This window comes from Nomascus leucogenys, chromosome 6 (assembly GCF_006542625.1).
Source record: "Nomascus leucogenys isolate Asia chromosome 6, Asia_NLE_v1, whole genome shotgun sequence".
NCBI lineage: Eukaryota > Metazoa > Chordata > Mammalia > Primates > Hylobatidae > Nomascus > Nomascus leucogenys.
This window is the reverse complement of record NC_044386.1, coordinates 33,190,579-33,218,005: the sequence shown is the minus strand read 5'-3', so window position 1 is coordinate 33,218,005 and position 27,427 is coordinate 33,190,579. Positions and strand designations below refer to the sequence as shown.

Below are 27,427 nucleotides of genomic sequence, written 5' to 3'. Positions count from 1 at the left end.
TGCCCCTCTGCAGGGGTTTGTTGCCACCCTCTTTCCTGCCAAGACTGTTTACACAACTTTTTTTAGCCCTGGCTAGAGTAGCCTGGTTCTATCCAGCATGGAGAATTTGGTTTCCACCTCTACTACACTACCAAGTGGAAAGAAGAGGTGTACTGAAATGTAGGTGGGGGAAGCCGTGTAGCAGAAACTTGGGGACCTCTAGAAGCTGCCTGTCCCCCATGCCCACTGGAGTACAATGGAGCCAAAGATACTCCATTCTCAGCATCTTACTCTATCTTTGACATCTTCTTTTGACTCAGTAGATCCTTTCAAATCCCCATCTCTGAGGAGATCCAGCAAAAAAATCCTCCAGTTACTTTCCCAGTTGAAATAGGTTTATTTGTCAGAGAGCAGGTGTCAATTAAAGATATGGAAATAAAAGGTAGGGACACCTTACAACCCACCCAAAATTAGGGGGTGTATAGAGTACATAAAATAGAAAAAAAAGTTTATTGTAAACGTTGACTGTGATAGTATAATACTTTAAAATCCTGGAGGACAAAGCTATTAAATATATGCATAGTATTCAGCTGAATTTTTTCCCCCTATACATACCTATGATAAAATTTAATTTTCAAATTAAGCACAGCAAGAGATTAAGAATGATAGTCTAGGACAATTTTAACAACATATTGTAATTTTATGTGAATGTTCTCTCAAAATATCTGAAGTGCGGTTGACCATGTGTAGCTGAAGTCACAGATAACAGGGACCACTGTACTGGGTTTTCTTTCTAGTGAATTCCTGTCTACAGACTCAGATGAGTGTTTTGAGTAAAGGTGAAGGCCAAGAACTAAAGCAAATGTCTTTCAAAGGTTTAGATGGCATCATAAAAAGCAGATCTTCAGTTATTCTGGGGAAGTTTTGATTGCTTTCTGAACTCAGTGACTCCATCTTACTTATACCTTTATTTCCACCTACTTTAATGTGAAGAACAGTTAAGCCCAAGAAGCAAGGTACTGTATGCTTGCTGGGCAGGATAATTCAATAAGAAGTCTATTTTTGGCAAGCAGCATGGGATTTGTCCTCTAATTCTGGGAGTGTGACTATGGTAGAAAGGGGATTATTTTTTAATTTAGTTTTTATATTTTCAAAGTTATACATATTCATGTGATTTAAAGAATCAAATGGTTTTATGAGGCTTTTCTGGAAAAACAGGAGACTCATCCTTGTCCCCTCCTTTGCTCTCCCTTTTCTTGATCCCCAGAGACAACTGTATCCAACTCTCACCACTGTTTCTTTCGGCATTAACCTCCATCCACATATCACGGTATTTATTTATTTTTATGTTTAGGCTCTATTAGGCTGCAAAGTCAGTTACCACTTATCCTTCTGCTTCCCAGCTTCCAAAATTTTGTTGCTATTATTTCTCTTCATTTTTCCTTGTATTTGTGGTGGCTTCCTTTTCCTCCCCCACACCAAGAAAACCTTATTATTTTGTGATTTCTGATTTAAGGAGGGAGTCGAAGTTCACGTGTATGGTCAATCAACTTTGACGAAGCTGAAAGTTCTGCTATTTTATACTAATATTTTGTTAGCATAGTGCTGGATTATGTCACGTATCATACATTTGGGACTAATTTGTGCCAGTAGAGCCATATAGGATAATACGTCAGTATGATGCATTGAAGTTAAATCAATGGTTTTGGAGGCAGGAGGCCTAGATTTAATTAAAGGCGTTGCCACTTACTAATGGTATGCATTTAGTGAGGCACTAAACCAAGCCTTAGTTTCCTCATCTGTAAGTGGCAGAAACCATATTTAATCCACAGAATGATTAAAATAATTAATTTAGACCAGATGATGGACAAAAGCACTTGACCCACAATGTACCTCCCTTGTGGAGCAGAATTACAAGTGAACTGAGATTGAATTAAATAGATAGTACTTCGTGTTCTTTCTTGTAACAGGTACTCAATACAATATTTGTGAGGTGAATGAATGTCTTCTCTTAATGAAGTATTTCAGAAAAAAGCAACATTGAATATCGAGATTCATTAAATGCTACATGAATCTCAAAACAAGCAAAATAGCAAAATTAACCTTTAAGTTTTAAAGTATTTCTTTCTAATCCCCTCATTTTCTTTCATTGCCACAGAAGACTGTATTTTAAACTTTTAATTATTCAATTTCTCTAAAAAAAAAGTCATGGATGCATGATTTTAAACAAAGAAAAAAAGAGCAGCCTCATCAGTTCCTTTCTAGAACTTAGACTAGCCTCTTAATTAGATTCCTTATTTCCTCTCCCTTAGCCTCTTCCCCCCTAATACCCTTTCATCACCATGGGAGGGGTGATCTTTAGAAGAAAAAATGCATATCAGAGCAAATCACTCCCCTGCTTAAAATCCCTCTTCAATATCCCATTTTTCTTGGAATAAAAACAGAACTCCCTGGTAGAACCTACAAGGCCTTGCAAAGCTCCAGCCTCATATCCAGCCCTGTTTTGTAACCCTTGTCCACTGTTTTCTTAGGGTATCAGCTACACTGGTTCCTTTCATTATTGAAATGTGCCAAGCTCCAGCCTTCCTCAGAGACTTTCCTCTTGCTTTTCCCTCTGCTTGGAATGTCCTTCTTCTATGTTTGCCTGGCTAACTTCTACTCATCCTACAAGTCTGCCTAAATATCACCTCTCCTGGAAACCTTACCCTGACCCCAAAAACCAAGATTCTCTTGTTGGTTACCTGTTGAGAGCCTGGTACTTCCCTTTTATAATGCTTACCCCAGGTGAACTTCAATAATTGTGTAATTAATTATTAGTTCTGTTTCTCCTCCTCAGTGTAAGCTCTATAAAAGGCAGGGATTACATCTGTTTTCTTTTCTGCTTTATCCATGTTAAAGGAAAAAGTTTAGAAAAATTAAATTTATTAGAGTTTAATTGAGCAAAGAACAATTTGCAAATCGGGCAGCCCCCAAACCATAATGGGTTGAGAGAGACTCTGGTGCTGCCATGTGGTCAGAAAAAGGAAACAGGAAAAGGAAAGTGACCTGCAGGAAGTGGGGTACAGGAACAGCTGGATTGGTTACAGCTGGCTTTTGCTTTATTTGAAGAGTTGGCCTCCTGTGATTGGCCGAAACTTAGTGATTGGTAGAGGAGTAGGTTCCAGTCTGTTTACACATCCAGTTCACTATGAACAGAGAAATCTTTAGGCAGAATTTATAAGGAGGTAGCTTTAGGCTAAACTTAATTTTAACATCCACAATAGCATGCAAAATGTCTTGCACATAGTCATTTCTCAATACGTATTTGTTGAATAAATGGATTAATGACTATAGTAGAAAGGAAAAAAGGCTACATTTTAAAAATATAATTTTAAGGACTCTGTTTTTATTTTCAGATTCTCCTACTGGGTCAGGTAAAAGTAGACCCAATGGCTTGACAAATGCTTACTTTTGACTCAGTCTTTGGAGCTAAAAGAATTGTTTGGGAGAAGGGGAGACAATCTAGGTGGAAGAAGTATGAAGGTTATCTCTTTGCTAACCAAGTTCTGGACAGCGTCAAGGAGGGAAAGTGGCTGCGCTGCCACTAATGCACCTTCAATTAGACCATGTGTCCCTAGTTCCCAGCACAATGCTTGCATAAAAAAGATGCTCAATAAATACGTGTTGAACTAATGGATAAAAGTGGCCTTTTTACTTTGCTATATGCCCTCCAAGCTGCAAGTACTCTTTGTGACTTCCTCTTTAATGCTGCCATTGAAGATCACTTTTGCACATTTTTAGCTGTACGTTTTGATAGAGGGAAAGTCAACATATTATTTGTGTAGGCTTAGGTCAAGCCATGCTGTTTAGGGATGACTGTCCTAAGCCCAGTTTAGAAGAGTCACATTTATTATTCTAATTCATAAATATTCCACTTGCACATTCACCAAAACTATTTCTTTTCAAAATCTCTGTAAATCTCACTGCTTAAATCTAACATAATTTCCGGAAAAGGATCTTGTTTTGAGAAACAACAAAGAATTGAGCTACAGTTTCATATGAATGGTAATGCCAACACATTAGTGAAGATTTTCTGCTGGGGATCACTTGGCTCCAAGGGAAGACAGCATGGTAAGTGCTTGCATAAAAAATCTAAACAAGGCCGGGCGTGGTGGCTCACACCTGTAATGCCAGCACTTTGGGAGGACGAGGCGGGTGGATCACCTGAGGTCAGGAGGTTGAGACCAGCGTGGCCAACATGGTGAAACCCCATCTCTACTAAAAATACAAATTAGCGAGGTGTAGTGACACATGCCTGTAATCTCAGCTACTCGGGAGGCTGAGGCAGGAGAATCACTTCAGTCTGGGAGGTGGAGGTTGCAGTGAGCCAAGATTGCGCCATTGGCCATTACACTCCAGCCTCGGCAACAAGAGCAAGACTCCGTCTTACAAAAAAACAAAAAACAAAAACAAAAATACCCCACTAAACACTAAACAGTTTATTTCACTGGACTTGAAAGAGGTATCCAAGTTCACATGGCTCTAGGAAATTCACAAAGGGTGTTTGCAGACATTATGAAACTCTTATGAGATAAGATTATGGAGAAATGGGGAATCCCTTTCTGGCATTTAAAAGTTGTATATGTCTGGTAGTTTCTTGAAATTTGTCAGCTAGAGCTTTATTTATTCAGCCCAGGGATGGCAAATTACCTCAGTGCATGCCAAGACAATATGTTGGTAATGGTTGCTATACTGAGAAAAGTTCTGAGGTCTTACTTGGTCTCATCCAGAATGTGTTGTCATCATTTAGCAATGATAGCTATGAGTTTTAGAATGGGGATTGGTGGAATGCCAGGTATCCTTTCTTTAAGGCTTTTTTGTTTTTGTTAAAATTTAAGAAATTATATCTAAAAGTCTCATTTAATCTTCACATAAACTCTATGAGGTAAGTACTGCTATAATCTCGATTTTTTTTTTCAGATGAGGAAACTAAGGTAAAGATACACTGTTTCCCAAAGTATTTAGTCAATTAGTGATGTAACTTATATTTGAACACATGCCTATCTAAACTAACTCCAGAGCCCAAGCTCTTAACTACCATATAGTATTTCTTAAGAATTCTGGAGCGTTGATATTTAAAGCTGTTATCACTTATGTATACCCTACAATGAATGAGTTTCTCTCTATTGCCTTATCTAAGATAAGAAAATACAAAATATTAATAAGGCTGGCAAGGTTGAAGACAAACTTTACCTACTTTATAACACTGTGTAAGACTAATTTTTTATCTAAATATTAAAAATAAAGTTTGGTGTATGACTAGTGAAGGAAATATGAATTATTTCTGGATATCTTAAGGTTGTAATGCAATGCATACATATCATTTATACCTCCACATCTAACCTAAGTGGAAGTACTACTCCTAGATTAGATTTTTCACTCATTGAAACTTTTTATTCTTAAAGCAATGGTGTTAATCACTATGCCTTGATGAGATTCTAAAGGTACATAATTATATTGTGTTTTCCTTAAACACTTAAATCATGTTCTTTTAATGGGATTATCTATTTACGGAAACATACTGCTATCATTTCCCCCAAGTATTTATTTCTGTAATTAACTGTTAAATTATTTATAAATGTGCAATTTATAGTATCCATGTAAAATAGCTTGGCTTTTACCCAAATGCAGAGAAAACAAAAAACAAAAAAAAAGTCTTCAAATATTTTTAGATGATGTAAGAAATGTCAGAATATGCTTTGATTTCTTGCCTGTTTTCTTTTTTTTTCACAGAAAAATCTGTCATTGCTCAGCCAATATTTGTTTTTGAAAAGGGAGAACATACTTTTAAGGTAAGATTGACTACTTCTTTGTTTAATTTTACTTTGACAAAGATAATTATATTTCAGGAAGCTAGTTATCCTGAAAGATATCACTGCTGCATAGGTTTATCCTGTTCTTTACTAGCAGAGTAGTGCCTCCAGATTACTTATATAGTCAGGATTTACAAACTTCAGGTTGGCTGGAATGGGAAGCCAGAGGCCTTGTCTTGCAGCTATGGATAACATACTGTTTCACTATAGTAATAACTTTATTTAGAGTAACTTGAAAAGGGGAGGAGCTGAAAGAGATTAGGAGGGCTATAGCTCCTCATATGAGTCCTCACCACTGACCTAGCCTAAAACTGGGTAAAAAAATAAATTCTAAATTACAATATTTGATTTAAAAGGGATCTTCTGAACTCTGTCTGCTTTTTTGGCATCATAATAAAATCATTTGTTTTGAAAGACCAACAGTAAGATTAGTTGTTGGGCGTGATGGCTTGTGCCTGTAATCTCCGCATGTTGCGAGGCCACAGTAGGAGGACTGTTTGAAGCCTGGGGTTCAAGGCAAGCCTGATCAATAAAGCAAGACCCCATCTCTACAAAAAAATAAAAATAAATTAGTCAGGCATGGTGGCATGTTCCTGTAGTCAGTCCCAGCTACTTGGGAGTCTGAGGCAAGAGGATTGCTTGAGCCTAGGTGTTAGAGGTTGCAGTGAGCTATGATTGCACTGCTGGTACTGCAGCCTGGGTGACAGAAAGAGACCTCATCTCTAAACAAACAAAAAACCCCACTAGATTCTCATTTTACCTTATTTCTTGGTATTCATTCTTACCCATGCAGGTAATTTAACCTACTACCCACAAAAACACTAAACGAAAGAAACACTCAACCTCCAAGCCCTTGTTAAAAAAGCAGATTCTTGGGCCACATCCCAGAACAACTACTTCAGAATCTTGAAAATAGGTGCCTCAAAATCTACATTTTAAACTAACTTCCACAAGTAAATCTGCAGTCATTGAACTATAAAACCACTGGACTAGACTTTTGGTTTTTCTTGACTATGTGCCTGACGAATGAAGGTGAACTGCTTTGTCCTGGCCAGGCTGATTAGCCCTGGCTTCTGAGAATTCTGTAAAGTGGCAGGGTGGAAATCTGATGTACTAGGTTGGTGCAAAAGTAATCGCGATTTTTGCCATTACTTTTAATTGCCAAAACTGCAATAACTTTTGCACCAACATAATACAAAGGCAAATACTCAGCTTTCCTCAGTGGTTTTGTTTCCTTTCAGAGACCTGCAGAAGACGCCCTGTATGAAGCAGCAGAACCAGGTAATGATTTTCATCCTGTATTCCAGAATCAATCTTTATACAAACAAAATTAGCAGACACAAGTATTTTGGCATGTGGCACAGACGATGTGAAAGTTAATGCTTTTTCTTTTTTTAAATATGCCAATAGATTCACTTTTGTCTTGAAAGATGATATATAGTTCCCTGAGAACACTGATGTTAGTGACTAAAATTCATTGTGCTCCACTCCCTGCCCCTTAGCCTATCAAAAGCATTCTCTGTAGACCTCAGAATGCATATACAAACTATTGCTGACACCACTCATTTCTAATTGTTTCATAGTAGTATGATATGCCTATAGGTTTATAATCAATCAGCAAACTATTAACCCCAATATTTAAAATAGTGCTTCAAGGGTTAATGTGTTATCAAATGATGATCTGCGTAGACAAAAGAAAATTCTGTTTATCCTACCCTATCATGAGTTGAGGATAATTTGTTATTGCAAGTAATTTTAGCCTTTCCATTGCTTTTCTTGCAGAATGTAATGGTTTTTCAAGAAAGCGTGTACGGTCTTCATCTTTCACTTTTCATATTACAAATTCTCAGTCCCAGGGAGGTATGTATAGCCTTGACTGTTGACTATTCACTGTTATGTTTACTCTGAATGCAAAATTACTGAGAAACTTTTCAAAAGGGTAATGTTAAAAGCTTGCCAACTGAATAGTGTTTATAATATATTGTTACATGAAAACAACAAGCTATACAATGGTACAGTGAGTCAGTATTTAAACATTCCATTTATCAGCATTGGAAAAAATACCAAAAGGACATAAGCCACAATGATAGCAGTGGTTATCTTAAGTGGAGGAATTGCAAGTGATTTGGTCTCCTCCCCGTCCCCCATGCCTTTGTATTTTGCTATGTTTCCAAAGTTTATGCATTGAGCATGTATTAGCTTTGTAAGTAGGGGAAAAGGCCATTTTTAAAGTAACCACCAGCTGGGCACGGTGGCTCACACCTGCAATCCCAGCACTTTTGGAGGCCGAGGTGGGCAGACCATGAGGTCAGGAGTTTGAGACCAGCCTGGCCAACATAGTGAAACCCTGTCTCTACTAAAAATACAAAAAAAATTAGCTGGGCAGGGTGGCAGGTGCCTCTAGTTCCAGCTACTTGGGAGGTTGGGGCAGGAGAATCTCTTGAACCTGGGAGGCGGAGGCTGCCGTGAGCCGAAATTGCACCACGGCACTCCAGGTGGGGTGACAGTGTAAGACTCCTAAAAAAAAAAAAAAAAAAAAAAAAGTAACCACCTATTTAAATAAATGGATGCCTACCCCTTGAAAATAATTTTATCATACACTGTATTCTGAGTAAATCAGTAACTTAGTTTGCTTCTCTTCTATGCTGAAAGTACTCCAGTTATTCCTTTTATAATGAGCTCTATGCCTTCTGCCTTGTAATACAGCATCTATGTATATATTTTTCCTCCACTGTGAGTTCCTTGAGGTCATCTTCATGGTTGATAGTGTCTTACATGTGGTGACCACAAAATAAATATTTACTGTTGAATGGAATTGAATGGAAATTAATTTATCATTTCATCAGATGTGCTCCTTATTTTTATTAATAAAAATAAAAAGATTTTTCTAAATTAGTGATATAGAAATTTTTCCAAAACAGCAAAACTCCAAATGAAAACAAAACAAAAAACCCACTTTCTTACTGACTTTAGTTTGCAATCTGCTTTTAGTGTCAACCTTGTCTCAGAAGCAAATGAGATGTTCATCCGTCACTAACCTCCCAACCTTCCCCCATTCTGGGCCAGGTAATATAGAGTTTCTAGAACCTCAAGCCTGACACTGACTTTTCAAAATCATTCTTATTAATGATGACTTTTCTTTCTTAGTGATCATAAAATGCTGACACTTTAGAAATAAACAGAGGCCTTAGCAAAGTATGCATCGAAGAATACCTTATGAATTCTAACTTCACAAATTCTGAGTATATGTTTTTACCTTTGTTAGAAAGTTTGAACTTAAGGTTTTATTAGGATTTCACATTTATAACAGCATTATTTTATTTAAGGCAGCCCTATAAAAGTAAAAACAATTTGTATTATTTTACTTACTATTATCCATCTACATAGTTTATAATGTATAGCATTTAAAACATGCAATTATTCTTTAGATTCATATTTTAAGTTTAGCATAGAAATCCATTAAAATTTCCACTAATTAAAACATTGCTCCTCTTTACTTGAAATTTATAATGTTTTGCTTAGTAAAACTATTGTATCATAATAAAGTATTTGAAATGGTTGGCATTTTCTCCACATTAAAATGATCTCTATTCTCATATTTTTATTTCTACTAAACAATCAATTGCCTTTTCCAAGTTAAGTTTGCCACTAAGAAAGAAAAAGTACAAACTACTCACTTCATTTGAATTGATCCCCCTCTACCCAGGAACTACAGAGTTCTTTCTTTCTTTTCTTTCTTTCTTTTCTTTCTTTCCTTTCTTTCTTTCTTTCTTTCTTTCTTTCTTTCTTTCTTTCTTTCTTTCTTTCTTCTTTCTTTTCTTTCTTTCTTTCTTTTCTTTCTTTCTTTCTTTTCTTTCTTTCTTTCTTTCTTTCTTTCTTCTTTCTTTCTTTCTTTCTTTTCTTCTTTCTTTTTTTTTTGAAACAGAGTCTGACTCTGTCGCCCAGGCTAGAGTGCAATGGCGTGATCTCGCCTCACTGCAACCTCTGCCTCCCGGGTTTAAGCGATTCTCCTGCCTCAGCCTCCCAAGTAGCTGGGACTACAGGCGCACGCCACCATGCCCAGCTAATTTTTGTATTTTTAGTAGAGATGGGGTTTCACCATTTTGGCCAGGATGGTTTTGATCTCTTGACCTCGTGATCCGCCCACCTCGGCCTCCCAAAGTGCTCGGATTACAGGCATGAGCCACTGTGCCTGGTCTGAACTACAGTTTTTCAATGAATAAATCTGTATTCTTATTAATAATTGCAGGAATGACTGAGCAACAGTATATCAAGTACCTTTCAGATGCAGAAGAGACACTTTTTAGTGTCTCTAATCCTTCTAACCTGACTGACAAGCTCAGACATTAAGAAAAATAGAGATCCTGGCTGGGTGTGGTGGCTCATGCCTGTAATATCAGCACTTTGAGAGGCCAAGGCAGGCAGATCGCTGCAGGCCAGGAGTTCAAAACCAGCCTGGCAAACATGGCGAAACCCAGTCTCTACTAAAAATATAAAAATTAGCCAGGCGTGGTGTTGCACGCCTGTAGTTCCAGCTACTTGGGGGGCTGAGGCAAGAGAATCACTTGAACCCAGGAGGCAGAGGTTGCAGTGAGCCAAGGTCACGCCACTGCACTCCAGCTTGGATGACAGAGAGAGACTCTATCTCAAAGAAAAGAGAGAGAGAGAGAGAGAAATAGAGATCCTAATCCCAGAGGCAAAGGTGCTCTGTTTTATTGTATTTATACATAAAACAAAGGAATGGATTTAAGTTATTTAATTCATTTTTTACTGGACACTCACACAAAAAGAAAGAGCATCATTCTGTTTTATGTTGTGCAGAATGTTAGTGGTGTTCAGCAGGAGAAAAATATGGCTCTTTTTTTGTTGATGTTCAATAATAAAGATCATAAAAAACATTAAATTGAACTCTGAAGTAGAGAAGGGATTCTACCCAAACATTTATGTTATAACACCTTAAAGAATACTTTGAAGAAGCAATTATTCTTTTTCATTTTCATTAAATGCCAAAGGTTGCTGTTTCTGCAATTTGCAATCGAGGAGATCCCTTTGAAATGTATAGAAATTCTGTACTCGGAGCCACCACCACAGTCTTACCCCACCAACATACTTGTAGAAAAATTACCTAGCAGATTTGTTATCTTTACTTCTTTCTTCAGGTATACTCATTAAAAAGTCAGGGAGTGTGGGCAGACTTTGCTAACAGTTTTATAATATTTTATAAGAGCTATATATTAATGCCGAAGGGTTCATTACCAATTCAGATTTTATAGTCTGTAGAATGTCTGACGGTACACTATTGAAAGATTCTAAAAAAGGCTGCATTTTCTGCTAGTCACCTAATTTTCACTTAGATTTCTGAAAGTAAACATAACTATGTAGCAGGACGCATCTGGCAATACCTTTTTTTTTTTTTTTTTGAGACGGAGTCTCGTTCCTGTCACACAGGCTGGAGTGCAGTGGCGCGATTTCAGCCCACTGCAACCACCACCTCCTGTGTTCAAGCGATTCTCCTTCCTCAGCTTCCCGAGTAGCTGGGATTACAGGCACCTGCCACCACGCCCGGCTCATTATTTTTTTTTGTATTTTTAGTAGGGACGGCGTTTCGCCATATTGGCCAGGCTGGTCTCGAACTCCTGACCTCAGGTGATCCACCTGCCTTGGCTTCCCAAAGTGCTAGGATTACAGGCGTGAGCCACCGCGCCTGACCGGCAATCCCATTTTTAGCAGAGCCAGTGCTCCAGAGGGCACTACCTACTACTCTGTTAGTGCCAATTGCGACATCTGCTGGTGAGTTCAGAACGGGATTGTTAAGCCCCAAATAGTGTAGAATCTGACACTCTTCTATATTTAAAAAAATTTAAAATATTTTTTCTTACAGTGAGGAAAAACAATGTTTTTATGACATCAACTCTTGTGCAAAGTAATGTTGATATAAAGAGTGCTGAACAAGGTATGTAGCTTCTATTTCAAGAACCTCAGAAATTGTATATTTTACCACCTATATTTTCATCTCCCTATATGTGTGTGCGTGTTGGGGGCATGGAGGTAGGTCAGAGTGACAAAACATGAAGAAATAATGCAAGTAAGCCAGGTTTCATGATCAAAATGAATAGTTATTGGGCAAAAGCTAGGCAGGGTGTGAATGTTGGGGAACTCAATGGGTATTTTTTGACTTGGATTAATTAACACTAGTCCCTCATTTAAATATGACTTTAGAAAATAATAATTATATTAGTTAAAAATAGGGAGTAAAGGAATATTTCACTAAAAATATATTTATCCTTTAATTCTATTCTTTTAAGGTCCTGTGAAAAATTCTAAACATGTTATTAGACCTGCTATTTTGCAGCTACCTCAAGCTCGAAGTTGTGCAAAAGTAAGAAAAACATTTGGACACAAGGCACTGGAATCCTGCAAGACTAAAGAAAAAACAAATAATAAGGTGAGAAAGCCCAGGATAACGGAACTGATCTCAATCCCTCATCCTTCTTTTTGTAGGTTGTTTGGGGCCCCCATATCCAGAAATAGGAGTTGTCTGAGCTTTGTTTTGTTGCTGGGCTAGATAGCATAAAGCCCTTGGTAAACTTTTTAAAGTTGTACTCTTACATTGGAGAGTTGTAGTCTCCCAAATCTGTGGTCTCTCTAAAGTTGTAAAGTTGAGTACTGGGTAGTGGAAATCTGGGGGTCTTGTGCCAGAGCAATGGCCCTGTGTGAGAATGGGGACAGCAATGAGGGAGCCAGGGGCCAAAGTCAGTAGTCAAAAAAGAGACAGGGATTTTCTCTACGTCGCCAACTGGCCAACATCACAGTGTATCTTTGCCAGTTTAGGTCCTACCAGGGGTTCATTTCAGACCCATATTCCAGTATAATAGGAGCAGAGAACTCCCTATACAGTGCAATTGGGAGGGTTTGGGAAGCCTCCAGAGACAGATAAGAATTCTAACTTCCAACTATGTAGTGTCTGAATCACTCTTTGTAGGCCTTTCTAAAAAGACAGTAACTTACACAAGCCATGCAGATATGGGTTTGGGGATATACTCAATTGCTGTAGTGCTACCTCTGTCTTTCAGCAGAAGCAGACACAGGAGGAATAGGACTCAAGATAGGTAGGTTGGAATTTGAGAGTTATTCCATCTTAGCCATTTGTTTCCAGCTGAACTACTGAGGATTGGTCACATAGTTTCGCTTTGTTTTGTTTTCTCTGAGTGAACATAAGGACAGAAACATGGAAGTGTAAAAAAATACCAGATTGGTACTAGTCTTGCCTCTGCCACTATCTTTGTTTATCTAAACAAAGCACCCATTCAACATCTTTTTATATCAGCAAAGTAAGGGACTTGAACTTGGTCAGCACTTACCAATATTTTTATATTCCTAAACCCTTTACTTTGTAAGATATGATTTGGAAAGATCCATTATGAATTTAAAAAATCATTTCATCGTTTATGCATGCTATATAAGTAATTTTTAAGTAAAACATGTCTTCAATTTCAGATAAGTATATTATTGTTTTCACTTAAATATAATGTAATGATTATCACCATGTTACATAATTCCTTACTTTTATTTAAGAAGTGATGTGGCTGGGCGTGGTGGCTCACGCTTTTAATCCTAGTACTTCAGGAGGCCAAGATGAGTGGATCTCTTGAGCTAGAACGTTCCAGACAAGCCTAGGCAACATAGTAAAACACTGTCTTTACAAAAAATACAGAAATTAGCTGGGCATGGTGGCATGCGCCTGTAGTCCTAGCTTGAGCCCAGGAAGTGGAGGTTGCAGTGAACCGAGATGGTACCAGCCTGGGTGACACAGCCAGACTATCTCAAAAAAGAAAAGAAAAAAAAGAAGTGATGCATGGTGTTTAACTTGTTTTAAATTACGTAATAGAAAGTATACTATGTTGACTAATTTCTAAAAAGTTATATTGCATTTGATTTTAAAATGGCATGCACTATAAATATAGAGCGAGATTTTAATTACATGTTATGACATCAAAAATACATCAATATTTTTTCTTGGCAGAATTTTTGTAGATATTGCATTGCATATTTTTAAAATAAAATGTATTAATATATTTATTCCATTTTCTTCCTAAATGATCCAAGCATAAGAGAAAACTTCAAGCTATTGTTTATATTTATTTTTGAATAAATTACAAGGTCTAGGGAATAAACCTTATTTCCAGTTACTGAAAAGCCCTACTGTATATGCCCATCATTAAAAAGAAAATTTAATGCCCATCATTAAATTTTCCATTTAATGATCTTTGAAGATCCAGAGACACACTGTATATAAGATCCTATGTAAGAATTTTGACCAAATGAATGTAATTTAAAGATTTGGTGAAAATTATCTCTAGGTGGATTTTGTAGAACCATTATCTTTATATTTCTTATTATCTTGTATATCAAAATCAGATAAATTATTTTCATCCTATCATTAATCAATGGTTACTTATTATGTATAGATTAAACAATATATGCCTAAATAACTATTTTAACCAACATAGGAGTGAAAACTACCATTTTGGCTGAGAGATACATCATCTGAGTGACTAGGTAATGAGCATGTACTTTGATCTTTGCCAACCATGGCACATGCTCTCTTGATACATATTTGTCAGTTCTCAAACTCCTGTTAAAAAAGGAAAAGTACTCAAAATTATTTTTATTGATTGAAATAAAAATTTAAGTGGAAACATACCCCATCTGGCTTTAAAAGACACGAATGCCCTGAAACATCTTTGCAAATCCCTGGTCGAGGAAGGAAGGTGTCCACAATACATTGTAAATACTAGACCAGATAATTTATAGGGTTCCTTCCAATTCTAAATTTCCTCACTCTTACATTTATATATTAATTCAGGTATTGTGCATACACATATGTACATAAGGCAAAGTAACTGGATAAGTTACTAGTTGAAAATTTCAAGATAAATAGATGAGTGGGGTTTTCTCTCACATTGGGTGACTAGGATGGTGACATTCTTAGGGTGTTTCCCAGGATTAAATAGTCCTGAAAGAGAGCTTTACTAATCCAGAAATGAGAATTAACCCAATTTGACTAAAATGGCAAAAATAACAAAACATAGTGGGATTTCTGAATATTATGATATTCTGGTATTAGATCTCCATTGTATGTGACCTGGGCAAGTTATTTAAGTTCTTTGTGTCAGTTTACTTACCTGTAAAATGTGGACAATAGAAGTACAAAGTGTACAAAGTGTAAGAAGTAAATGAGATCATACATAAAATGCTTAGGGCAGTACTTAAACATAGTAAGCTTTCAATATATTTAACTATAACTATTGTTTCCTTGTCTTATGGTCCTGTATAAGGTAGTAAGGTAGTGTTTATAAAATTTTTGATGGATTTCTTTACTTTCAGATTTCTGAGGGAAATTCCTATTTGTTAAGTGAAAATTTATCAAGTGCTAGAATTTCAGTCCAGCTGTCTACTAACCAGCACTTTTTAGGTGCAACATCAGTAGGGTAAGTTAATGAGAAAACAGAAGGGTTGTCCTTTCATTCTTGCATTCTTTCATTATTATAACCATTCATGGAAAATAATTTTCTGACCTTGTATGGATAAATTGCCAAGATTCCCATTTGAAAGGAGATTTTATAGGAACACAAGTTTAAAATGTTTTTAAAAATATTTCTGATACTTAAATATTATCATGTTAATACTGGATTGTCTTCATTGTTTCATTGACTTGGGTGAGAGCTTTTTGAAAATGTATGGCTAAACTTTTATTTAGTTGGGCATAAATCATCTGGTTAGTAGATTAGGCTCTCTTCCTCTCTGGCATTTTTTTCTTTTCATTGGCATTATACATTATTTATTGGCATAGGTTATATAAGCAACAAGGAAAGCAGTATAAATCTGCAATATTTATTAGTATTTATTAGTATTACTAGTGATGAATAAATGTTTGATCTGAGAGATTAAAACTAGCTGTGGATATAAACTGACTCACATGACTGGGCTCTGTCCAGGTGTGGTAGCAGGTGCCTTCTATGTGCATTGGGGATGCAATGGCGAACCCTGAGCACATCTGTCTACAATGAGAGGGCTTCCAGTCTTCGAGTTTCTCATCATGAAAAACACTTTTAACATTAAAAAAAAGTTTCTGGGAGGCAAAAAATTTAAGCCAATGCACACTCAATTATAACAGACAGGGTTTCGCTTTTGCCCTGGAGATCTCTGGTTGCTAAAAGCATCAGCCACTTGGGGAAGAGAAGAGTGGAAATTAGATATTAGACAGGGTGTGTTGGAAAAGCAAAAGGGGTTGGGCAGCCCTCCTGGCTGACCACACAGCCAGTGCAGTGATGGGCATGAGGCAGTCAGGACTGGTCTCTGCCAGTGCTGTAATAGCTGGAAACTATTTTGACAATCACCTCTGGATGCCACTATCTGAATTTTTCCTTATTTTTCATTAAATTCACACTAACAAAAGTGAGCAGTAAATTTGATTTACATAAGTCTATTAAATTATCTGATTATTTCAAGGTTTAAAATGGCTTTATCCATGTATTTAAAATAGTAAATGCTTATTTCTTTTTCTTAGATGTCAACCAAATGAAGATAAATGTTCCTTTAAAAGCTGCAGTTCCAATTTTGTTTTTGGAGAAAACATGGTAGAAAGAGTTTTGGTAAGATTTTGGTATATGTTTCTATTACTATATACGGAGCTGTCACTTTAAATTTCTAAAGGTAAATTAATTAAAAGTAATATTAAATTGAATTATACTTTTTAACTCCTCAGTTCAAAGTCACATTTTCTTTCTTTAACTGGAAAGATTCTCCTGGGAAGCATGTCCTAGTTGTTAAAATAATAGAAACTCACAGAGGAAGGGAACTGTGTAATTATAACATTATTACTGACGTGAAATATTAAATAGTTCTTTGACTTGTGTTAAACCAAAAGTACCCAAGGAAATCCCAGAATTATCTGCAATAGTTAGATAAGCTAAGTTGGTAATGATATTTTAATAGTTTGTCAATTTCATCATCTTATAACAAGATGCATTTAAAATTATTTGCCAATTTGGTTTTTTTTTTTGTTTTTTTGTTTTTTTTTGAGACAGAGTCTGGCTCTGTCACCCAGGCTGGAGTGCAGTGGTCCGATCTCTGCTCACTGCAACCTCCGCCTCCTGGGTTCAAGCGATTCTCCTGCCTCAGCCTCCTGAGTAGCTGGGACTACAGGTGCGTGCCACCACGCCTGGCTAATTTTTTTTTAGTAGAGATGGGGTTTCACCATCTTAGCCAGGATGGTCTCGATCTCCTGACCTCATTATCTGCCCACCTTGGCTTCCCAAAGTGCTGGGATTATAGGCGGGAGCCAATTTGTTCTTATTAGTTAACCACAACCCTACCTTCAAGCTCTTACATCAGAAAGCATTATTATAACTTTCTTTTGCTAGCTTTCAGAGAAAATTCATAGTGCTTTACTTGCCTAGGAGAATATACTTGCCTAGTGAAAACCCCTCACTGTTATTACCATCATCCTTATTTAATGTTCAGCATCCTCTTGCAATGAGTTAACTGCTTCTCTGATCCCCACAGAACTCTGATCTACAGTAGAAAATTTTACAGAAAAGTGAAAGCTGTGGAAAACCATGCCTATGGTTTTATCTGGTCCATCACATCTTCATACCTTTTCCAGCTTTCACTCAAGTCAGGAAAGTGGCTGAGATAGCTCGAACGTGCCTAGCTTGTCTCAGGGATACCAGTTACATGAGGAATCCCAAAGAAGCTGCGGAGATTTAAAAACCCATGTATGGATTTAGATTAATAAAAGAACCAACTCGTTAAGCCAGTTCATTCCAATTTTTTATTTTTATTTTTAAGATGGGGTCTTGCTCTGTCACCTAGGCTGGAGTGCAGTGGCATGATCTTGGCTCACTGCAACCTCTGTCTCCCTGGCTCAAGGGATCCTCCCACCTCAGCCTCCCGAGTAGCTGGGACCACAGGCACATACCACCACACCTGGCTAACTTTTGTATTTTTGGTAGAGACGGGGTTTCACCATGTTGCCAGCTGGCCTCGAATTCCTGAGCTGAAGTGATCCCCCCGCCTCAGCCTCCCAAAGTGCTGGGATTATAGGCATGAGCCACCGCGCCCAAACTCATTCCAAAATTTTTAGGGCTTTCATATGTTAGTCATTTTAAAGGCTTAGTTTATTTAGGAACCCTTCTGTCATTCCCAAAATGAAGGTCAACTCACCAATCCTAGAGCTGTGACCTATGCCTTTGGATGTGAACCAAAACGGACCAGCCTCCATGGTGAATTTACAGGCAGTATATTTAGGCACATTTATTCCATATCATTTATTTCTAAGTTTGACACCAGATCAGCCACAGCGTCTGTAAAACGTCAGACAACGCTTTCCAAACCTCACAGGGTCACTTTACATTCAACTCAATTTACCAAACATGTACTGAGTTCTTATGGTATATAAAGCATTGATCTCAAATTTGGCTGCCTGTTAGAATCATCCTTTTAAGGATTTCCTATGCCTGGCCTCATCCCAGACCAATTCGCTCAGAATGCCTGTGGGTGAGGCCAGGTGTCAAGTGATTCCAATGTAGAGACAGGTTTGAAAACCACCCAAGTAGTTATGCAAGCTAAAGGAGACACTGTGTCCTCAAGGTGCTTACTATCTAATAAGAGCAGACAGAGAGATACCTATATAAATAAACTATAGTCAGGACTACAGGTTTTGTTTGAGAAGGCGCTTGTGCACATTTCCTGTGGGCATTTTAAATGCTTAAAGGAACCTCAATTTATAAAGGCTTATAAAGGAACCTGAACTCTCTCTCTTTAAGTTGGTAATATCTTAAGGATAACACGAATCATAGAGATAATTTCTGTTTGTCCTCTAATCCTGTAAATTTTTGGCCTTGTGATTTGGGGGCCAGGATGCACTCTTGGCTTATTGGCTATGTGTTTTTAGAGTGAATCATTTAAACTTTCTGTGCCTCGGTTTCTATTTTCTTAAAATGGAAATAATTATACCCATCTCTACCAATTTTAAGGGAATATCTTGATGTCTAGTTAAGTACTGTGAAAGAATTTTCAGTTCATAAGGGAAAAAATATAAGCATAAGTTCTTAAGTATCATTGTTCCAGTTCTCTGTGTTTTGCAGAGGGTATACATTATCACAAATGTCATGTCAATTAGTCTTTTTTTGTGCAGGCCTTGATTACAACAGACATACAGAGCCCCAAGTAGCCTTAAAAGCGACTGTTGGCAAAAATTGTCTGGGAGGAAAAGTTAGGATTTTTTCTACAAAGATGTTCTCTGAGACATCTTGTGGGGGTCCCTGGATAACTTTTTTGTTTTTTTCCATAGAATGGATAGCCAGAGTAAATTTCTGGGGATACTGAAATACCTTGGTATATGTTTCTATTACTATATACAGAGCTGTCACTTTAAATTTCTAAAGGTAAATTAATTAAAAGTAATATTAAATTAAATTATACTTTTTAACTCCTGAGTTCAAAGGCATATTTTCTTTCTTTTCTTTCTTTTGTACCTCCTGGGCATCAGTTTAGTCTAGTGAGAGTGTGGAACATCTGTTACCTCCTTTTGTGCCCTCAGACCTTTCCCATTGCCTCCAGGACTAGATCCCACCTGAAGCAGTCTGGTGGTAACTAGATTATGTTTTCTGAGGATTAGAACTAAGGCTTTCTAACAACAGAGACGAGTTCTCTGTTCAGCACACAGAAAGTCCAAAACAAAAACAACCAGCTAGGTTTGCTTGCTGTGTTCAAACAGAAAAACGAAAGTGTCTTATTGCAAACATATAGGGATAAAATTAAAACTTTTTTTTGTTGTTTGTTTTTTTTTTTGTTTTTTTGTTTTTTGAGACGGAGTCTTGCTCTGTCACCCAGGCTGGAGTGCAGTGGCGCAATCTCGGCTCACTGCAAGCTCCGCCTCCCGGGTTCACGCCATTCTCCCGCCTCAGCCTCTCCGAGTAGCTGGGACTACAGGCGCCCGCCACCACGCCTGGCTAATTTTTTTTTTGTATTTTTTTTTTAGTAGAGACGGGGTTTCACCGTGGTCTCGATCTCCTGACCTTTTATTAAATAAAATAATGCATCTTTTTCCCCACTCAGGGTACTCAAAAACTCACCCAGCCTCAACTTGAAAATGATTCATATGCCAAGGAAAAACCATTCAAATCCACTCCGAAATTTCCTGTCAACTTTTTAAGTTCAAGTAAGAATTCTTTCATTTGTAAAACATTAGATTCACCTAGTTTGTCTCCTGTTTTTTATGTTATTTATTAACATTAATATTTAATATAAGTAAAATTAGTATTTAATATAAGATTTAAAAAACCTATAATCCAGTGTTTCAAATATTTTGGTAAAGATTAAAGCATATAAATATGATTATCTGATATATAAGCTTTACAAATTTTTTGAGTTAATGCTATGGGGGAATCGATAAGGAGATTTTACCTGAACTCAAGCAGTTTGAATTTTTGGAATCACTTACTATTAGAAAAAGCCAAGTAAATATATGTGGTAATAGGGGCAACAAAGAACTTTCACAGTAGAGAAAATGGGGACTTTTAAGTGTTTTTTCCACATTTTCTCTTAGGAACAGACTTTATTAAAAATACTTCCCTAATTGAATCAGCTGCTGCATTCTCTTCCCAACCATCAGGAAAATGCTTGCTGGAGAAAATTGATGTTAAAACAGGGGAGGAAACAGAACATAATGTGTTAAAGGTCTGTATATCATGTTTTACTCTTTCTGGTAGCATTTACATACTTGGAATAAAGTTAACATGAGAAGAAACATCTTTAAAAATACAGACAGAAGTATAGTTTTCATGGAGACTAAGTTGCTTAAATAAAAATGTTGGATGCTCTCAAAAATTAAACCAATAATTTATTATCTTCTTGTGTTTGTATGTGTACTTTGCAGGAAAATGGGTTGTTAGGTTTACAACTATTCACATTAGTCCCTTAGAAATAAGACAGCCAAGTATCCTGCTTTAATACTTGCTTTTATAATTAGTGCTATTATTGTGATTAAATAATTCTACTTTGACAATGTTGATAACTTGATTTCAGTCCAATAAGAATTTTGTTTTCCTTCTAAAAAAGTTTAGAATTTCATATAAAATTTAGCTTCCTTTAAAAAAGTTTAGAATTTCATGTAATTCAAGAATTTCACAGATATACACTACAGTATCACAGGATTTTAATGTTGAATAGTATCACCATCAGCACAAGCACATGAAATGTAATTACTACGACTTTACCCTTTTCCAACAAGGCAGACATTTCCCTTTGCCTTTCTCCATCTGCTTTTCTCTAAACTCTCTCCATTCCTCTCCACTTCCTCTATGATCTACAGACACTTTCAAGTGTGTCTCAAAGCACAACCCTTGGATTAGATTAATTCCAGTTTTATTGAAGTAATTGTTAGGGGTGAGGCTCTGGCATGCTATATTTTTAACAGGCTGTCTAGGTGATTCTTGTACACAGTAGTAATGATTGTAGTAGGGTAACCTGTGGTATCACATCCTACTTCTCCACATTATCATGCTGTCTTTGAAAATTTTGAAGCATGCAAATGGTTCAATGATTCCTTTACTTTCAAATAACATTATATAGCTCAAATAATTAATATAAAAGTTGATGTATATATAGACATAGTGTTAAAAAGTCAGAAGGTATGTATAGCATTCTACCATTGACAGAAAAAAAGAGGGGGAACATTTATATGTATTGGCATGTATGTATGTACAAATATCTCCGGAAGGATAAACAAAATATTTACACCAGTGGTTACTTGTTGCAGGGGTGGAAATTGGCAGATGGGAAATAAAAGCTGGGGGCCCTTTTCACTTTGTATGTCTTTTTACTTTTTGATGTTTGAAGTATCTGAAAGTTATATGTTTCTAAATGTTAAATATATTTTAAAAGCTGGTTTATAAATCATTAACAAAGATTATTTCGGTAAAAGACCAGCCACATATAAATGTGTCATAACATAGGAAATAACTTACTTTGAAAAAATTTTCTATATATTTGACATTTTAAAAAATTGTCATTTAGATCAACTGCAAGCTTTTCATATTCAACAAAACAACACAATCCTGGATTGAAAGGGGCAGAGGAACGTTGAGACTGAATGACACAGCAAGCAGTGACTGTGGAACATTACAGTCAAGACTAAGTAAGGAATCCTTTTGTAAAGCAAGCCATGATTTCTCAGGATTTCTCCTGTGTACCTATAATAATATAGGTACACATCATTTTCTGGAGATGTGCTATAAAATACGCCAAAAAATCAGACTGTTGAAAATATTTCTATAGGAGCTTCCCATTTCAAGTCTCCTGTTAGACTGCATGGGCGCCAGCTCTGGCTCCAGCAGTGATTACCTAGTGACCTTGACAAGTTTTTTAATCTCTTTCTCTATTCATATCAATTTAAAATGGGAATAACTGTAGTTCATGACTTATTGAGTGACTGAAAGAATTCAATGAGATAAAGCACGTAAAGCACCTATATTAGAGCCCAGCACACACCTAAATAGTAATCTTATTATTATTTGAAAGAATATGATGCAAATTATTTTGTGAAAAGTTTTTCTAAAAGAAAATACTTGTCCCATAATTTATCCTTGGCATCCCAGACATGGGATGGGGGTCGGGATGAAAGATTAGTCTCTAAGGAAAAAGATTGGTTTCTAAGATGTGCAGTTATTGAATCCTGCAGGCACAGTGATGTTCAGAAGCTGGAGCCAGTCAAACCTAAAAATACAAGAGAGCTAGCATTCAAAATGACACAATGGGCATTGTTCAGAGGTACAAACTGAAAGAGAGCAGAGGGAGAGATCTGGGCAGGATGAATGGATTTATTGGTCAATTTTGAGAGGTCAAGACTTTGGAGGAGACCACAGGTAGACACTGGATCCAAGAATAAGGTTATTTGTCAAGCTCAAGAAATGGGTAAGAGATATAATTCAGATTAAAAGGATAGAAACAGTGTCTTCAGTTCTGTAACTGGCACATAGATTTCTAAATCACCCAACCAAGTAAGAGTCCCAAGGCAGGTGCAAGTTATTTACTACTCTGGTTTGATTCCACTGCCTGCCAAAGAAAAAAAAATACCCCCAAACAAAAATAAAAAACAAAAACCAAACCCCAAAAGAAGCTTTCTTTTTATTATGCAGGTAATATACATTCATTGTAAAAAACAGAAAGCATGGATTGAAAAAATTTTTTAAAAAATCACTTAAAGGCCTATCTTCCTGAGATAACATCTATTAACAGAATATATTTTTCTGGCCTTTGTTTTCTGTATATATAGATGTATACATAGATTGTAAAAGTTCTGATTCATGGTGTTTATTTTGCTTTGTAGCCTAATTTTTTCTTTTACATATTACACCATGATTTTTCCACATCAATAAATTTCTTTTTGCAGTATTCTTAATGGGGTCATAATATTCTCTTGAATGAGTACCCCATAATTTATTTAACTGATTCCATTTTTTGGACACTTAAGGTTTTTGTTTTGGTTTTCTTCATTGTAAACAATTCACGGACAAATATTCTTCAGACCATCAGTTCTTAAAAGGAATTCTAAAATTTTAACCACTTTTAAATATTACAGTAAAAAAGTGTAATTTCAGCATTTAAGATAAGAAAGTTCTCCCAACATAATAAAGTACAATTTGAAAATCAAGTTATAATCCAGTCAAATCACAAGTTAGTATTGAATCTACAGTCTGAAAAACAACTACAAGATTTATTTTGCTTTTGAAAATGGTAAATTCCTTTGTGTCAACTGTTCTGTGGCCTGATGTAGTCACCTTCCTATTTTAGTTATGCGCAATCAAGGCAGTCTAAGGCTGATCCTCAATAGCAAACTCTGGGCCCAAATGAAGATTCAAAGAGCAAACCACAAAAATGTACGAATAACAGCTACTGATTTAGAAGACTATAGCATCAAAGTATTTTTAATTCAGGTAAGTGAGAAATTTCAGTGATAGAAGATTATCCTACTAAATTAATAGATGTCTGCAATTACTAATTTGTTTTTTCATTAGTTATAATAATCTGTACCATTGGCAAAAACTCAGCCATTCATTATGTCTGTTTATAGCATAAGACATAAATTGTATGTGAAATTCAGATATTAACACCAAAGTCTATGTAATCAATTGGTACACATTCCAAGACATTTGTGTGATACATGCCATCAAATCTCTACCCTTTACTTTACTATTGAAATTTTGTGAACAATCTTACTGTTACCAAAGTGACTATTGTCAGGAATGGTTCCCAGGAAGAGGTTAGCAGACTTTGAAGCCTAATGCTTATCCTGCAAGCTGAGATTGAAAAAAGCCTTTAGGTCACTGGAAAAGAACCAGTGGGAAATGGAAAAACACAGAGCTAGCAAGTTAAAACAACCAGTCCAACAGCAAATTCCAATTCTGGACATGAGTAAATCTCCAAGGTAACAGGATGGGAGCACAGCTTTAGCTGTTCCTGGCAGAGGAATACTTGACCTCAAATACAAGATCCAGACCAAAGAGGCTGGCAAGAATAAAGCTTAAAACAAAACGAAACCCAAAAACAAAACCACAACCTCCCCCCGCAAAAACTGGATTTCCCCACGGACTGACTGGAGAAGACTGATTACCCAAGTTCAGGCAGAAGGTGGCAATACAAATAAATTGGCTTCCATGTGGTAATATGGAAAAAAAACCTGGCAGGTGCCTGTGATGAAAAACCAAAGTTTATTAGCTACCAGTAAGTGTACTGTTAGGTGTAAATGATATTGAGCATTAAAATGTTCTGGTAAGATGATGTACAAACCCCGTTTACCATTTAAGGTATTAATACTCTTGCCAGTCTTCTGGGCCAGACTCCCCCTTGGTTTTAGGTGGGTAAAGTAGCATGCCAGAGACTGAGCCTGTTAACCATGACTAGATTCCATCCTCAGAGATGGTCACTATTAACATTTTGGTCTTATATTTTAGTATATACATGCAATTGTGTGTAAGTATATACATACGTACATATATGTAGCATAGTGTACATACTGTATAACCTTCGGGAAAGCTACTTAGCATTCTTTAAACTGATTTGATTCATCTGCAAAATGATGGTAACAATAGTACATTTTATTTATACATTTTATTATTGGCTTTAGAAAAGCTGCTGAGATTAAATAGCTAATATGACTGAAATACACGTTATTTTACTTATCAATGTTAATGAGTGTCTTCATGACGTCAGTTTATTCTTCAAAAATTGTTTTAGTAGGTGAAATAATTCTATTCTATTATGGACCATAATTTATTCCATTAATGCCACTAATGCGAATGATAAAACCTGGGATTCAACTTTCAGCCAATTTGCTGACTAGCAACTCAGACAAGTCATTTTACCCTTCTGAGCCATAATTTCCTCATTCATAAAGGGAAGAGGGAAACAAGCATATATTTAATACCTGTGCTGCCTATATTTTGCTAATATAAACGAAATTAATAATGAACCCACAGTTTTATTGAAGGAATTGAAAAAAAGAATATTTTAACAGTAAATGTTATACCAACTTTATTGTTACCATTATTTTTATATTTTCATACGAATAACAACCATTAAAATAGCACAGAAAAATACTGAAAAGCAAGAACTTCTGCTGTATTTATGGTACAATACCATAGACTGCTCTAATGAGCTCAGCATATCCACAAAGCTATGTAGTTTGGAGGAATGTCCAAGCAAAGTGATGGACAGGAAATGGAAGTCTTTTTTCTCTGCAAGCCTACAATTTTCTATAGTGTAAAATAGTGAAAGAGGGATGGTCTTAACTAATTTAAATTCAAATAGAAATTTTATATAACAAAATTTCACTTTCTCAATTTAAAATGTATACATTGGGATTGCTTATAAAAGTATACATTTTAGGATGCAATTTGGTTCAAGATTGTCTTTTTACTGCTTAATTTTTAGGGTTGTTAGCACCTATGTACACTGTAGATTTATGCCATGTAATTCCTTCCTTATTAGTAGTGAAAGATCAAAAATCTGTAAAATGTAGCTAACATATTAATGATTTTCTTAACAATTTAATGTTCCTCATGCAGGCCAGTGCCAAAGATACAGCATATTTGTATGCAGCAATACATCATCGTCTTGTTGCACTTCAAAGCTTCAATAAGCAGAAAGATGTCAATCAAGCTGAAAGCCTGTCAGAAACAGCCCAACAATCGAACTGCGAAAGCTGTGATGAGAATGAGGATGATTTCATCCAAGTCACTAAAAATGGATCAGGTAAATAGCTTTTGTTTTGTTAGTTCAGAGGTTTAAAAAAGAATTCTTAAGCACGATCCTAATATACCAGGTAGATTTTTTAACAAGTGGAACTGCTCTGTTTAAAGTTGGTGGTGGCTAGAGCCTTAGTTGTTTGGATCTGAGGAGAGGGTTTGAAAATCACTGTCTTCTATAAGTGGTCTTCATTTTATCAAGTCAGCTTCATGGTGATGCCTATGTCATTTGCTTATAAACTGCATAAAAAACTATTACATTGCTACCCTGAAATTAACCCTTCATTTTTATTTCTCTTCACTTATTCTCATTTTATTACTGACTATACTAGGAAGAATTATAAATACATATAACGAGCCCACTTGGTAAACTTGGCTTGATACCCTGAAAATTCTGTTTATTCCCTTTTTAGAATTTGACTGCTTGTAAGAATAACTAGATAGTACAAATACTATTTTCAAGGACCTATTTTGTCTAGGGGAAAAAGTACTATTTCTTTTATTGTATCAGGATTCAAAAATAAAGTAAGGTTGAGGTGGAACCAGTGATAAACAGATTGTTAGGTTTTAGTGCTTATCTTGATATGTGGATTTAAAACTAACATTCATACTTCTCTTTGGAGAAAAACAGTGTCAAACATAGTAAGCTCAACTTTGTTATATAGATGCAATTATTCCAATAAAGTCATCCAAGCGTTTTCACTAACAGTTTCACTTGGTCCTGAATTCTGTTTTACAGAGGACTGAGTAATACAATTACAATGATAGTGTGGTAACAAGCATTTTTTTTCAACTGTTAATCATTTTGAAATATTAAAGCTGCTTTAATCATACATAATTTAAGAATCTATCAAAGAACGTGCATAACTGGATGAAATATCTTCCTTTGCTTAATATTAAAGCTATAATCAAAAGGAAAAATACACAAAACATGCAGCTCAGTATTATAACCTGCTTGACCCAGTGATTCAGAGAACTAAGTGGATATGATTTTTCTTGCTACTTTAAGCAAATCTAATAAACAAATGGTTTATTAGTCTTTAAAAAATATAAAATAAAAAATTATCTTTTATTTTATAATAATGTTTACACTGCCAACAATAAAATGGGGTCTATCAGAGAACTAGTTGGTACACATTAACAATGTCAATTTGAAATAAGGATTAAATAGCAAATTCTCTCACAAACTAATGACACGTGCTTATGATATCTATATTCTGTTATATTCCATTTTAGGAAAGGGGTGCTATGTAACTATCTTAATAAAAAACAATGAAAATAAGG

General features: G+C 36.1%; 1 protein-coding gene across 1 annotated transcript in view; it reads left to right on the top strand.

Annotated features, from left to right (window-relative positions):
* RANBP3L (RAN binding protein 3 like) overlaps window positions 1-27,427 on the top strand; it is a 51,249-nt gene that overhangs the window by 21,772 nt on the left and 2,050 nt on the right. The window contains exons 2-13 of the mRNA XM_003274353.3: window positions 5,752-5,810; window positions 7,073-7,112; window positions 7,614-7,691; window positions 11,713-11,784; window positions 12,137-12,276; window positions 15,219-15,322; window positions 16,402-16,486; window positions 19,956-20,058; window positions 20,446-20,576; window positions 21,915-22,035; window positions 23,691-23,833; window positions 25,964-26,150. Of these exons, the coding sequence (XP_003274401.1) occupies window positions 5,752-5,810; window positions 7,073-7,112; window positions 7,614-7,691; window positions 11,713-11,784; window positions 12,137-12,276; window positions 15,219-15,322; window positions 16,402-16,486; window positions 19,956-20,058; window positions 20,446-20,576; window positions 21,915-22,035; window positions 23,691-23,833; window positions 25,964-26,150 (1,263 nt within the window). The remainder of the gene's footprint in view (window positions 1-5,751; window positions 5,811-7,072; window positions 7,113-7,613; window positions 7,692-11,712; window positions 11,785-12,136; window positions 12,277-15,218; window positions 15,323-16,401; window positions 16,487-19,955; window positions 20,059-20,445; window positions 20,577-21,914; window positions 22,036-23,690; window positions 23,834-25,963; window positions 26,151-27,427) is intronic.